The sequence below is a fragment of the Doryrhamphus excisus genome, linkage group LG18 (genome assembly GCF_037039965.1).
Source record: "Doryrhamphus excisus strain RoL-2023G ecotype Guam linkage group LG18, RoL_Dexc_Guam_v1.1, whole genome shotgun sequence".
Lineage (NCBI taxonomy): Eukaryota > Metazoa > Chordata > Actinopteri > Syngnathiformes > Syngnathidae > Doryrhamphus > Doryrhamphus excisus.
In genome coordinates, this window is record NC_136374.1 from 5,193,661 (window position 1) to 5,207,514 (window position 13,854).

The following is a 13,854-nucleotide window of genomic DNA, read 5'->3' on the forward strand; positions in this document are numbered from 1 at the left end:
AAGACAAATGAAGCAAATAAATGGAATGAAATCAAGCATGAAGTCAATAGGAAGCACAGGCTGGAGGTTTTCCAACCAGAACCAGAACCATGGATAAGTGTTGAGTTCAGGCCATCTTTCTCACGCTGGACTGAAGACACTTTTCGGGACCGAGGCACATCATCCTGGAATCCATCTGATATGCTAACATTAATGCTAATAACCACATGATCAAACAAAACAAAGGCCCCCATTGTACGGTGGCTCTGCTTTGTAACCTTGACTGGAGGAGCATTGAGTCTGTGTTCCGCCATTAACACCATTTCACTCCTTGGGCATAAGTCACATGAAATTGGTTTATTGTCGTCACTGATGTCATGCGATGAGGCAATAAAAGCGTGCATTGAATGGAGGTTTTCAGAGTTATAGCGTATGCTTGATCCTAAAACCATAGCACAGTATATCGTGGATGCTTGTGACATCACTGCATCTGTAAAAGTCAACAAGGTCTCAGGAGAGATCTGGATGTACATCATAACAACAGTTAAATATGGTGGTGGCAGTGTGATGGTCTAGGTTGTTTTGGATCATTGTCCTACTGCAGAACCCAAGTTGGTTTCGGTTTGAGACCAGAATTCATGATTCTGGAAGAATTTTGGCCCACTCATGGATGAGATCTTTACAAGGGTCTTCTATACTGGTTAGACAAAATGGAAATTCTCTGCTTGTAATCTTTCCATTATGGAGGTATACCTTTGGGCCCTGTGATTGGCTGGCGGTCAGTCCAGGGTGTGCCCCACCTCTCACAAAAAGACAGCTGGGATAGGCTCCAGCATACATGTGACGCATTTTTTTCATGAAACTTGATATTATTAAAGGAGAAAAAAATCCAAACCCACCGTGATTGCCCCCTAAAGGTAATAACTGGTTGGGCCACCCTTAGCAGCAACAACTGCAATCAAGCGTTTGCGCTAACTTGCAATGCGTCTCTTACAGCGCTGTGGAGGAATTTTGGCCCACTCATCTTGTTGGAGGCTTTTCCAGCATGAAGCCTTTTTAAGGTCATGCCGCAGCATCTCAATAGGATTCAGGTCAGGACTTGGACTAGGCCACTCCAAAGTCTTCATTTGGTTCTTCTTCAGCCATTTAGAGGTGGACTTGCTGGTGTGTTTTCATCATTGTCCTGCTGCACAACCCAAGTTGGTTTCGGTTTGAGACCAGAATTCATGATTCTGTTTGTCACAGTCTTCCAGGTCCTGAAGCAGCAAAACAACCCAGACCATCACACTGCCACCACCATATTTTACTGTGGTATGATATTCTTTTAATGTAATGGGACACAGACCTTCCAAAATGTTCAACTTTTGTCTCGACAAACCAGTATTTTCCAGGAGGTCTTGGAGATCATCAAGATGTTTACTGGCAAAATTGAGACAAACATTATTGTTCTTTTTGTTCAGCAGAGTTTATGGTCTTGGAACTCTGCCATGCAGACCGTTTTTGCCCAGTGTCTTTCTAATGGTGGCGTCATGAACACTGACCTTAACTGAGACAAGCGAGGCCTGCAGTTCTTCTGATGTTGCTGTAGGGTCTTTTGTGACCTCTTGAATGAGTCGCCGCTGCGCTCTTGGGGTCATTTTGGTTGGGAAGGTCCACCTCTGTTCCATGTTTTTGCCATTTGTGAATAACGGCTCTCACTGTGGTTTGCTGGAGTCCCAAAGCTTAAGAAATGGATTTATAATCTTTTCCAGATTGATCGATTTCAAGTAATCTCAGTTAATGCTAAATGTCACTTTGGATTTTTATTCTCCCTTAATAATAATAATGGATGTAAAACGATGAAAATTGCAACTGAGCTGACTTCCGCTTCCTGTTTCGATGTATTAGTATGCTAATCGGCTGCTCACAGGACATTTTGTGTAAAAGATACAAGACACACAGTTGCCCAGTCAAGACATGCGCCATATTGTACGAAATGGGGCAAAATATTGGTGGAAACTATCAGCATTCAAAACACGCTAACCGAGGTTCCACTACGTACGTTTTTGCCACTGTCATTTTGGGGGAAAAAACGTCCAGTAAAAATGTTAAAACTTAGCATTCTATAGCATAAGATTGCTGGTAATAGTGTTTGTGGAGTCGTACTCTACAGTGTGGCAGCTAATCATCCCTGACATGGAAGCGGCAGGCTTGACAGCTAAGTGAGGACTCCTCCCTGCGTTTAAGCGCCAAGACGCTGAACTTCAAATTGCCCCAAGTGTGTGCAGAAAATCCTGTTTGGTCAAATGAGCGTGCCAGACAAATGCAACGTCTTTGACTTCCAGAGGGTGTGTGTGTTTCTGTCTTCCAACGGTAAGAGTGCGGCTTTTCAGACCCAATTGTGTTTGTGGTGTTTGTTTTTAATGACCGTGAAACTGTGCGAGTGGACACATGTTGCCAGTGTGACTCTCAGTAATGACCGCGTGTGTTGTTTCATAACTGTAACCTCAAGTTGATTTGGAAAAACTATAAAATCCAGTCCCATTTACAAAGCATAACTGGATCCAGATGACTCGCCTAACAAACACTCGGAACATGTGATTGAAAAAGTTTGTCATTGAGACTGTTTAGATGTGGGAATCGGTAAAAATAAGCAGGACTGATGCTAACATATGTAGCAACTTGTTGGAAAAGACAGAGCCATGGAAAGCCCCATTTATCCTTTTTACACCAAAGCTGTTTTTAATCCCCATTGTCTGGGAAAAGGCAGCACCAGTGTGTGTGTGCGTGCGTGCGTGTGCACATGTGCATGTGTGTGTGTGTGTCAGCGGCACCAGGACCAGGTGACCCAGTCTGACCTGGCCCAGCCTGTGCTCATAAAAGCAGCATTGAGGCCCGGAGGCCCGGAGACACAGCACCACTTTTGTTGCCCTGCCCAAGGTGTATTTCCCCCTGGGGGCGGGGTGAGGGGGCGGAGGGTGTTACTCATTAGAGAGAAAGGAACCATTCCTCGGCTGGGCTGCATGTTATTTCATAGTTTATTAGCAGGAATAAAAGCATTGCTTTATTTTTATGTTTGCTTGCTGTAACGACGCTGTCTGCTTTCTTGTGCGCCCCCATGCTGCTTTTACCGCAGGCCCGTCTCTCTCGGATTAATCCACTTTCCAGTGCCTCTAATTAGCACGGGCCAACCAGATGCTTGGAACTCCTTCCTGTGTTCCTCATGTGCTCCTTTTTTAGCTTTCAACACTTGCTTTTTTTCCTCCATGGCAAACCTTTTCATACATCTGGCTTTCATACGTGCGCTCTTTGTTAAAGTGTGCGCCCAAGGCGACATCTGTGGAGGGCTTCTCCATTCCAGATTTACTGTGCTATCATCACAGCTCGCCGCGTACCTCGGTTTTAAGGTCAGCGTTGAGCTTATTTGGGGTACAGTAAGGCAGCGAAATGCATACTGTCAAATACAACGTTCTGATATAGCTCGTTTTAAAAAAGAAGACAGTTTGAAATAATATATCATAGTTTTGAAACAACTTTTGAGGGTAAGCTGTTGGCTTAACAGTCGGGAGCTTGATGGTTCAAATCTCTGTTTGGGTATCTCAGTATGGCGTTGGCATGTTCTCCCAGAAATCCCATATGGGGTTTCTTGGGGTATTCCAGCTTCCTCCCACAGTCCAAAAACAAGCATGCATGGAGATGCTATATCAGGGGTGTCCAAAGCCCAAATGCGGACCACCCTCCATTTTTCACTGGCCCGTATCCAAGTCCAAAAACTATAATGGACGTATACTTAACTTAGTTTAAACCAGGGGTCTCAAACACGCAGCCTGCGGGCCAAATGTGGCACTAGTTTGAGGCCCCCGCCTTGATATGAAAGTTTAATGTTAGTGCGGCCCGCGCAAGTTTGATATGGATGCTGTATGGTATCATGTACCCAGAAAAAATTATTACGTTTGATTAATGTTCATGTTAAAGGTTAAATAACTGTTAATAGTTATCCTCCCTATCCGTGTGGAAGTGGTAAGTTTTTGGCTATTTAAGTTTAAAGGAAATAACTTGAAGGCTACCGTTTAGGTCGCTAGCTCTCTAGTTTGCGAGTTAGCATGTGTCTCAAGACCCTGCAGTTGCGCAATATGTTGTAAATAAAAAGAGTATAAATGTGACTATAGTCGTGTTTTGTCATGTCTACAGGGCTCTAATAATGCTTTGTTCATTTTAATCTGAAAAAATAATTTGTCTACCCACCAACTATATGTGGTTTCTTTAGTTTTTATTATTTGCCGTTTTATTATTATTATTATATTTATTTATTACTGATTGATTGATTTTCTTTATTCTTGGTTTGTTTATTTATTTTTCATCTTATTTTGTGCAGAAAAATAAAAATTAAGATATTTGAGAACAGTGGAATGTTTTATCAGAGCTTTTCTTGTAGAAAATCAAAACCAAAGCAAAGTTTATTCATCTTTCTGTTTTTAATAAATGCATTTTTGGAGGGTTTTTTTTAAACCCTAGCTCCAGTGGCCCCCAAGTAAATTGAGTCTGAGACCCCTGGTTTAAACAGTAGGTGGCGCTACTGTCTTTGAGAAAGAGATCACAGAATAAAATTGTTTAGGTTCAACACAAATGGCAGAACCAAAGAGACGCAAGTAGAAATCAGGGACAGACATCGGAAGATAAGACATGATTGAAGTGTTCTGAGTCTGGACCAAGAAGTTCACACGACAGTTGAAATCTGATTTTTTTTTTAATATCAGTGTGAACATTACAATTCTGACTTTTTCAAACGCAAGCCATGCCTTGTTCATACGTAGATGTAAATGTGATATGTACCCAATGCTATAGCAACGGTTAGGTCACATATATCTCACCTACCGGTCATGGAAAGTCGAGTAACTCACAGATGTAGGCAAACCTTTTTCTTGTCATCCGAAATTCATTTTTAAAATCTGTCAGTGTTAATATCCGACATCCACCCACACGCGCCACAAACAGACGTCACTGCAAGTTCCCCATGTAGCCAAAATGTTCTTAATCGTCCTTGCAAAATAATTTGGTCAAGCAAATGTTGGCTCCGCTTGCATGCACTCCTTGACATTGCCTCAAACACACCAAGGAGAGCACAAATTGGGGCACGTTTACTTCCGTAAGCACACAGCAACGCGTGCAACATCGTGCATCACTTCCCTACTCTGCGGTAGCTGTTGCTGTAGTAGTACTGTTAGCATAGTAGTAGTAGCAGCAACACTGGCATGGTACAACACTAACAAGCTGCACACTTTGAGGAACAAAAGCAACACACGTCCACATGCAAACCATTCAATAACATAGTTCTTCATTTATCATTTAGACCAGGGGTGGTCAAAGTGTGATCTGCGTGCCATCGGTGGTCTACTTTTCAGGAAGCGGCCTTCTATGGGAAAAGTTTGGACACCCCTGCTCTAAAGTGTCTGTATATACTACCTGACACCTTTGACACATTCTCCGAACCTGCTGACTAAAACCTGACAAGGGAGTCCAAATTTGAAGTTGAGGTCCATATCAAACAAACAAGTGTACAATGTTAAGTCCATGATAAAGCGGCAAATAGAACCTTGCATCAGTGATAACAGTAATGGTGACTGGACGCCACATGATTTTTACATTTCAATACGGAATGAACCTAATAAGGTTTTATTCGCATGGAGTTCGCTGGCTTCTTGCTTTGCAGCTGGTTTTAGAAGCAAAACAGTCAGCGGTTTAGGCGGCTCCCACGCTAATTAAGGAGCGTGACAGCGACTGACACCAACGGGAAGGATTGCTATTGTTATTAACAATTGCAGCCATGGAATTTCCATTTCATCTACCACTAACAATTTCGAAAATATAAACAGAAGATCCTTGTCTGCAGGTTCCAAGAACATTTTTGCCCTGTGATTCGCTGACGTCAGGTCCAGGCTTAGGCTTGGGTCAGCTGACATAGGCTCCAGCTTAGCCGTGGCCCTAATGAAGAGAAGTCGTCTTGAACATGAGGAATGGTTGAAGTGGTTGAAGTTCCCTAACCCTAGCTGTCCCTAGCTTTCATCTTATCCACTTGTCCATTCACGGATCTCCGGGATGGTGTTCCCAAACAAGAGACTTTAACCACAGAGTTTCTGAAGTTCTGGTTTCTCCTTGACAACATGCTAGGTTAATTAGCGACTCCATAGGTATGAATGTGAGTGTGAATGGTTGTTTGTCTATATGTGCCCTGTGATTGGCTGGCCACCAGTCCAGGGTGTACCCCGCCTCTCGCCCAAAGACAGCTGGGATAGGCTCCAGCACTCACGCGACCCTCGTGAGGAAAAGCGGCAAAAAATGAATAAATGAATGAATGAATAAAAAACTGTCGCTAGCCAAAGGCCGGACTGCACTGTCATTGTTTACCTTTTGTTTACCTTGGAGACCAGCGGTGTGAAAATGAAAGGATTCAAGGGCCACTTTGATATTTTAAGCAAAACATAGCTATGCTAAGAAGTTATATATATTTCAGGAAAAAAATGGCCTCTCAGCTTTGCAATATACTCTTAGAGCAGTTCATTGGTTCCAGACCCGACCGCGATAAATGAATTTCCACAACATAGGATTCAATATTAATAAATGATATTTTAATAGAGCATAGAAAACCTGTTAATGACTTTCCAAATACCATTTTTAACAGCCCTAAAGTCACCATTACACTCCTTATTATTCATTGTTTACACCACATGTCATATTGCTCTGATGCTGCAAGGGCTCAAGACAGCCGCTACCTTGGGCCTCTGATTTCTACCACTTATCGTGACGAGGGTCAGCTATCTTCGGGCTAGAGGCGGGGTACGGATTTATTTATTCTTAACTTAAGAAGACAAAAACGTACCACTTCCACACTGAACGGGAGGAGACCTTTTTTTCATTCTATCATGTGGACATTAGCCACGGTTAATCAAGCCGTGTTATTGCGAAGGACGACTGTGGGTGAAAATATATTGGTAGTATCAACTTTGCTTTTTTCTCATTTTTGCTGTTGTGTTCAATCATTCTTTGGGCGAGAGGCGGGACTGGTGGCCAGCCAATCACAGGGCACATATAGACAAACAACCATTCACACTCACATTCATACCTATGGACAATTTGGAGGTTTGGAATGTGGGAGGAAACCGGAGTACCCGGAGAAAACCCACGCATGCACGGGGAGAACATGCAAACTCCACACAGAGATGGCCGAGGGTGGAATCGAACTCAGGTCTCCTATTTGCGGTTGCGGTTAATTTTACAAATATTTAAACTTTCTCTCGCAATATTTTCACTTCATTCCCATAAAATGATGACTTTTTTCTCTATGTTTTGACTTTATTCATGTATGCTGTTTTTTTTTATTTAACTTCAATTTTTCCATTTTATTATATTTATTCTGATAATATTTTGACTTTCTTCTTCTTCTCTTAATTAGTTTTTTTTCTTCGTTTTTCATAACACTGTGACTTTTCAAAATCATGCTATTTTTTGTCATAATATTTGATACTACTACTACTATTTAATAATACTTTTTCTTGTCAGATTAGGACTTTTTTCTTTTCATATTTTGAGACTAGTGCTTCTGATTTTTCCGTTTTTGCTGTTATTGTTTTCTTGTTAAATTATATTTTTAGAACGTGCTGTAGATTTGTGACGTGATGCACACTTCCTGACCAGATGGGAAATGGGTATGCCTCTGTACCGGACCGAAAACCTGATTCAGAAAATATGTATCGTTCCACGCCTCATGTGTAGGAAGTTCACTTCATTTACAGCATTGGACTTGTTTCTCTTGGCGTCAATGTCTTCAAACGGGTGTGTAATGGCAAACAAAAGAAGAAGCCACATTATATTAAATATTTAAGAGATCCAATTCTGGGGGGGAGAAAAGGTCCTTGACGTCAAGCAGTGAAATTTGCATAACATCTGTGTGCATTCCCTCGAACGGGCGTGCATGTCGGCGCTTGCATGTGTCGCAGGCATGTGTATGTTCATGTTTGTTCAATGTGGCATTCCACACGTGTGCATCTAAACTGCCCACTCGCTCCCAAGCCGGTGTTTGACATTCTTTGATCGTCAAACAGTCGACTTCTTTGTGGAAAATAGTTTGCAGGGACTCTCCCTAACTGGCCCTTGCCGTGAAGAAAAACCACAGCCGAGCAGAGCACTTGCAGAATTATGTCAATATGGGAAATATGACTTTAAAAACAACATTGACTCTGTGTGTGCCTGTGAGAGAGTGCTGGGGAAGAAACGGCAAAAGAATGTTTCTGTAATGACAACTGCTCATTTGTCATTCTAACCTTACACAATGGCCGTGTTATTAATGCTCATGACAAGTGAGGCTTTGCAGAGCACACACCATAATTATATAGTCTATATTTTATATACAGTATGCTGTATGTATACAGTACAGTCAAGGACAACCCTTCCTACATGCACAGCACTCACAGAGCACGGGGCCCCACGATCCACGGGGTGCCCCATTTTGGTGCCTTCTCGGCAAATGTGCAAGAATGCACACGGAGTCATCTGATAAGGCGCTTGTTGCCACAATGATTGACAGCACACGCGGAATAAGACAATCAAATGGCACATTCCTCTTGTTCATCTGTCAGTGTAATGGTACAGCTGTCGCCATCTATGGCAGAGGGCAGTAGGTGGCACGGGTTCTATCCCAGTCCCTGTTAATTTGTTATTTTATAGATATTTGGTTGTGTAAATGTGCTAAGAAGTTACATATATTTCAAGAAAAACTGCATCTCCGCTTTGTGATAAAGCGGTGACAATGACTATACTAATACTATGAACTTCAGTTTTTGCCTTTTCCCCCATTTTCCAAATATTTCCACTTAAATTATCTTCATAAATTTTCTTTTTATAGTATTTTGACTTTATTATTCATAATATTAAAAGAATAGCATATTTTTTCAACAATATATTTCAATTCTATGCTACTAAAATGACATTATTTTTCTCATAATATTACCAGTTTATTCTTCTAAAATTGTCCTTTGTCTTGTGACGTTTTGACTATGACTATGTATATGATTTTTTTTAAAACTCATCTTTGATTCTTATTTCCCATTTTTGCATTTTTTATTTCCCCACTATTTTATATATTTCTTGTAAATTTTCATCTCGTAATTATGACTTCATAATCATTATATTTTGACTTTATTCTCAGAACGTTATGTACCTTTTTCTACAACCCAATTGTCAAAAAATGACAGCTTTCTTTGTTTTTTTTCTGTAATATAAAAAATTGATGTTACTAAAATGACATTTGATTTTTTCATAGTATTACACCGTTTTTATTACTTTATTCTCCTCTTATTTTGATTTATCTTGTGAAATTACTTCCACAATGACTGAAAAAAATGACTGGAACTGCACTTTGGACACCCCCATCTAGAGGGCACAGGTTTTTTTTGCACCCACTCAGAACCCAAACAAATTGTTTCACAAACACAAAATATATATTTCTCAGCTGCTCGACAGATGTTTGACCGTGCTTCATTGAGTGCTGTTATCTTAAAGGTACAGTAACGTCAGTAACATCACAACGTCTGTGTTGTTTTCTACTTTGACTTGTGTGAAAAGCCAAAGTAGTTTTAAAGCGCATGCAGAAGTCGATGAAGCCACTTGTGATGTGCAGCTACTGCCACCTTGTGGGGTTAATAAAAGCTACTTAAGGAGGTCGCCCACAGCCACAGCTGCTATAATGACTGTTTTTTTTGGGGGGGGGCCCAGGCGGTCATTTGCGACTGTAGGTGCCTCAGTGATTAACTGAGTAGAGGCGGTAATTGGAGCATAAATATGGAGATGGTTGTGATGGTGTTCTACCTGGACGTTTTAATGAAGCTGTGGACGTGCAGGATTGTATACACTGGATGTACTTTCTGTCACAGGAACACGTCCTATCAAAACTTTCCTAACGGAGGTTTTGTGGATTGTTCAGAGTAAGCGCTGCGTTGCTTTTGGACAGCAGCGATGCTTTTTAAAAATGTGAAGAGTGCAAGACATTTTTACAACATAGATGTGAAGTACATCCCTGTTAACAGCTACGCTGTGTGGGTGTGCGTGTGTGTGTGTGTGCGTGTGTGTGTGTGTTTCTTCCACATGTGGAAGAGTTTGCATTCAAATCGGTATAAGTTGATCTACTGCAGTCGCTCCAAAACTCACTTTTTAAAAATTTCCACTCTACCTATTTTGGGCTCTTTTTCTGCTGAATCAGTATCATGCTTTGTACTTGGGTGGAAGACATTTGTATATTCAGATCTCCGCCTGCGTGTGTGTGTGTGTGTGTGTTTGAATCGCATGCTGAAGCAGGCCCAAAACAACAAGACATTCTTTGGCTGAGCTCTATTTACCACAGCTCTACCACAGAGACTGAAGCCCCGCCCACTCGTGAAATCACCGAAGGGGGGCAATGAGAGGGAAACAAGAGAGGGCAGCCCTCGTAGAACTTTTCCACCGGGTCACCGAGGCACGGCGGGAGTACAAAAAAGACAGTAAAGGCGGGACGTGAACGCACCGAGCTTCCTGTGGGGGCCCGATGAGGATGGCTTAGCCGTGTATGCGTGTTGCTGTTAGGGGTTAATTTCACCCATGGTGCTGGCAGGCTGGCAGTGGGAACAGAGAGAGCCTTTATAATACACTCTTGCTGATTGGAATCATATGTTCTTGCATGAAATCATGACACAAAGCAGGAGAGAAGACTTTTCTCTCTTCTTTCTTTTTATACGCTCACTGTCTTTCTCTTGCGTCCTCAGCATCCCAACCAGGGGAGGGGCTGAATGGCACCAACCCCTCTTAGCGTCACCTGACCGCCAAGAAGACTTGGAGAAACAGCATCTCGCCAGACCGACCAGCTTTTTGTGACGCCATGACAACCAACAGGGAGCACCAACTGCGTCACATGGCCGGCTTCCCGCGCACCATGTACCCCTTCCCCTTTAACTCCATGAGGAGCCACTCCCCCTTTGACCTGCTGGCCAGCAGCCACCTGTTTGGTCGCTTTGGGGCAGACCTTCCTAAAGAGATGGCGGCATTGTGTGAGTAATCAACATATTCGTATTAATACTCTTTCATTGGCTTTCATGCTCATCGGTGACATCGGTTGGTGAAATATTAGCCACTTATTAGCTACATTCATTCCAGTCAGCCATGTTGGTGGTCTAGGCTAGCAGCTCGAGTGCTGCAGGCGCTGGGGAGCTGTGGTTTACGGAGTGGAAAAGTGAATTCCAGCACGTGCTGCGACATTGTGGAGCAGAGTATGAGCCGCTTCTCCTTTTCTTATTGAGTCATAAGAGCATTGCAGCATATCATGCATTGTCTTCCCCATCGGGACGTCACAGCATTCACACATCAAACACGCTTTCCGTCAATTTAAATAATCAACTCGCTACTTTTTTTGGTCTTTTGGTGTCTTGTCTACTGTTAAGCAGGGCTGCACGAGTGCTGCCAGTACGCCTCACTTGCTCAAGTGTGATAAAACACACACGTAAACACACAGTAAGGATGCATTATGGCAAAGGTATTCATAAATAATCTTCATAAAATGTTTTGTGTAATATTGTGACTTTTTTCCTATGATATTTGGACTTTATTCCCATAATATTGCAACTCATTTTCCCAAATTTTCACAGAACTTGTATTTGATTTCCATAATATGATAGCTACAAAGTAACATATTATCCTCATGATATTGTGAATTTATCCTTATAAAATTGTAATGTTGTACCACTTTTTCTCTTCATATTTGGACCTTATTTTTGTACAATAAGAGCTTTTTTTCCAATTTCAGCTTCTTTTAAAAATATTTCCAACAACTTTCTTTTTGTATTTTTTCCCCTCATAATTCTGACTTTAATCCTGTAATATTTTGACTTTATTCTCATAATGTAATAACTTTTTCAGTAACCTAATTTTACAGATTTTTTTTTTTTAATTTTTGACTTTTTGACTATTCTTGTAAAACTCCTGCTTTTTGCACATGGCACAGTTTGGACAGCCTGTTTGTGGATGAAAAGCCATTGTTAAAAACCTTCCTTCTTCCTTCTTGATGCGGCCTTCCAAGTGATTCACAAAAAGACTTATAAGGCATATTTCACAATATTGTACAAAGAGAACCTCTGTTGAGATGAAATGTGATCAATCTTGTTTTGGGATTGATCTCATAAGCTCGCACATGATGCTGCGCGTATTGTTGCATTCCTCTCCGTTTGGGAGAGCTTTTATGATCATCTTTGAATTCAAGCATGATGAGCTCCCCTTGTGAGCCACACGGGGTGCTGTTCCACTCTTGAGGCACAGAGGGTGCTGTTGCTCTTTGACAAGTAACCAAGGTCAACAGCCAAATGAAGGTTGAAGGTTATGAAGGTTATGAAGGTTACAATTTATTAATCTGTAGATATTTTGGATAACTTCATTTGTTGCACTGCTAGAATTATTTAATCTCTTATTTTTTCAATAATTCTTAAATTCATTTATTGAATTGTATGGTAATTGTATATGGGATAGATGGATGGATTTGACCATAATTATTTTATGCATGCTTTATATATAAACATTTTTGGAATAATGTATATACATGCCCAGACTTTAGGCACACCTTGCAGAAGGTAATTCATGTTGCACGTTTTTAACATGCTCTATTTACAGTCCAGTTATGAATACATACTAAGCATAATTAGGATGGCATGGACACGTAGGAGATAAAAGCAAAAAGTGGTGGTCCTGCCACTGCCGAGTTAATTCAGTCTGCCGGCCTACATTGTCTAATATTTACTGTGGTGGTTATAAATAGACACATGTACAGTATGTGTAACTGACACCCACCTGAGTGTTGCTCCTACATTTGCCTGCTGCAGTCATTCTGAAGTCATGTCCCGGCCAGCTGCATAATCTTGTAGCCACATGGCGCTCCTCCCTGTGGGGATGGAGGTGCAAAAAGAACAAGGCGGCTCTGAGGTGATAGCGAGTGCAGCCGTCCAAATCAAACATTTTGCATGCGTCACGATGCTGTGAAATGTGCATGGAAAGTGTAGATCCATGCTGAACATGGCCTGTCAATCCGTGCGTGTGTGTGTGTGTGTGTGTGTCATTGTGCGTGTTCCCACAGCAGCTGTTATCATATGATCTGCAGTGGTGTGTTGAACAGAGCCTACAGCAGCATACATTTCAGCACGGCTACTAGCGCACAGCGTGCAATTACATCTCCAACATGTTGCTTCTGATACTTTCAGCACGCATGAAGACAGATGTGCGGACATGTGAAGTCATTCCTTACACATGAGCATTAAGATGATGCAACCAAGATACATTCATGGACTGTAAAAAAAAAAAAGTAGGGGGCCGTGGAAGAAGAATCCCATCAGATTTGGTGTATTTTTATTTTTGTGTCAAATGGGACTGAATTGGTCTTCAAGGTTAAGTAATCGTAAAAATAATGGTAATGGTAATGGTTTCATTTCATTTGAACATGCATCAGATTCCAATTGAGTGCATCCCATAATAAGTTCACAGTTCCACATGTCCAAAAGGAGTAGGAAGAAGCAAAGCTTATTAAATCCTACCCCTCCATCTGGTACTTTTACAATCAGTAACTGTTACATTTGTTCACTTCCTGCTTTCCATAATTCAGTTCAAGGTATTTTTTATTTTTTTTAATAATGCACTTTGTACCAAAGTACGAGGTGATATGAGCATCCAATGACATAATGGGTACCATAGTAAGTGTCAATATAGTGATATATATAGCACATCATGACTGGTTCAAGACTCTTCATCCTTGTATTTAGCAAACATCAACTGTTTGCATTGTTTCTTGAATTGGCTCATCGTTGTGCATTGTTTGATTTCCTTTCTCAATCCATT

General features: G+C 41.4%; 1 protein-coding gene across 1 annotated transcript in view; it reads left to right on the forward strand.

The window, feature by feature from the left end:
* Window positions 1-13,854, forward strand: part of LOC131105952 (retinoic acid receptor gamma-A-like) — a 49,287-nt gene that overhangs the window by 4,860 nt on the left and 30,573 nt on the right. Inside the window, exon 2 of the mRNA XM_058054517.2 lies at window positions 10,749-11,030. Within this exon, the coding sequence (XP_057910500.2) occupies window positions 10,862-11,030 (169 nt within the window). The 5' untranslated portion in view covers window positions 10,749-10,861. The remainder of the gene's footprint in view (window positions 1-10,748; window positions 11,031-13,854) is intronic.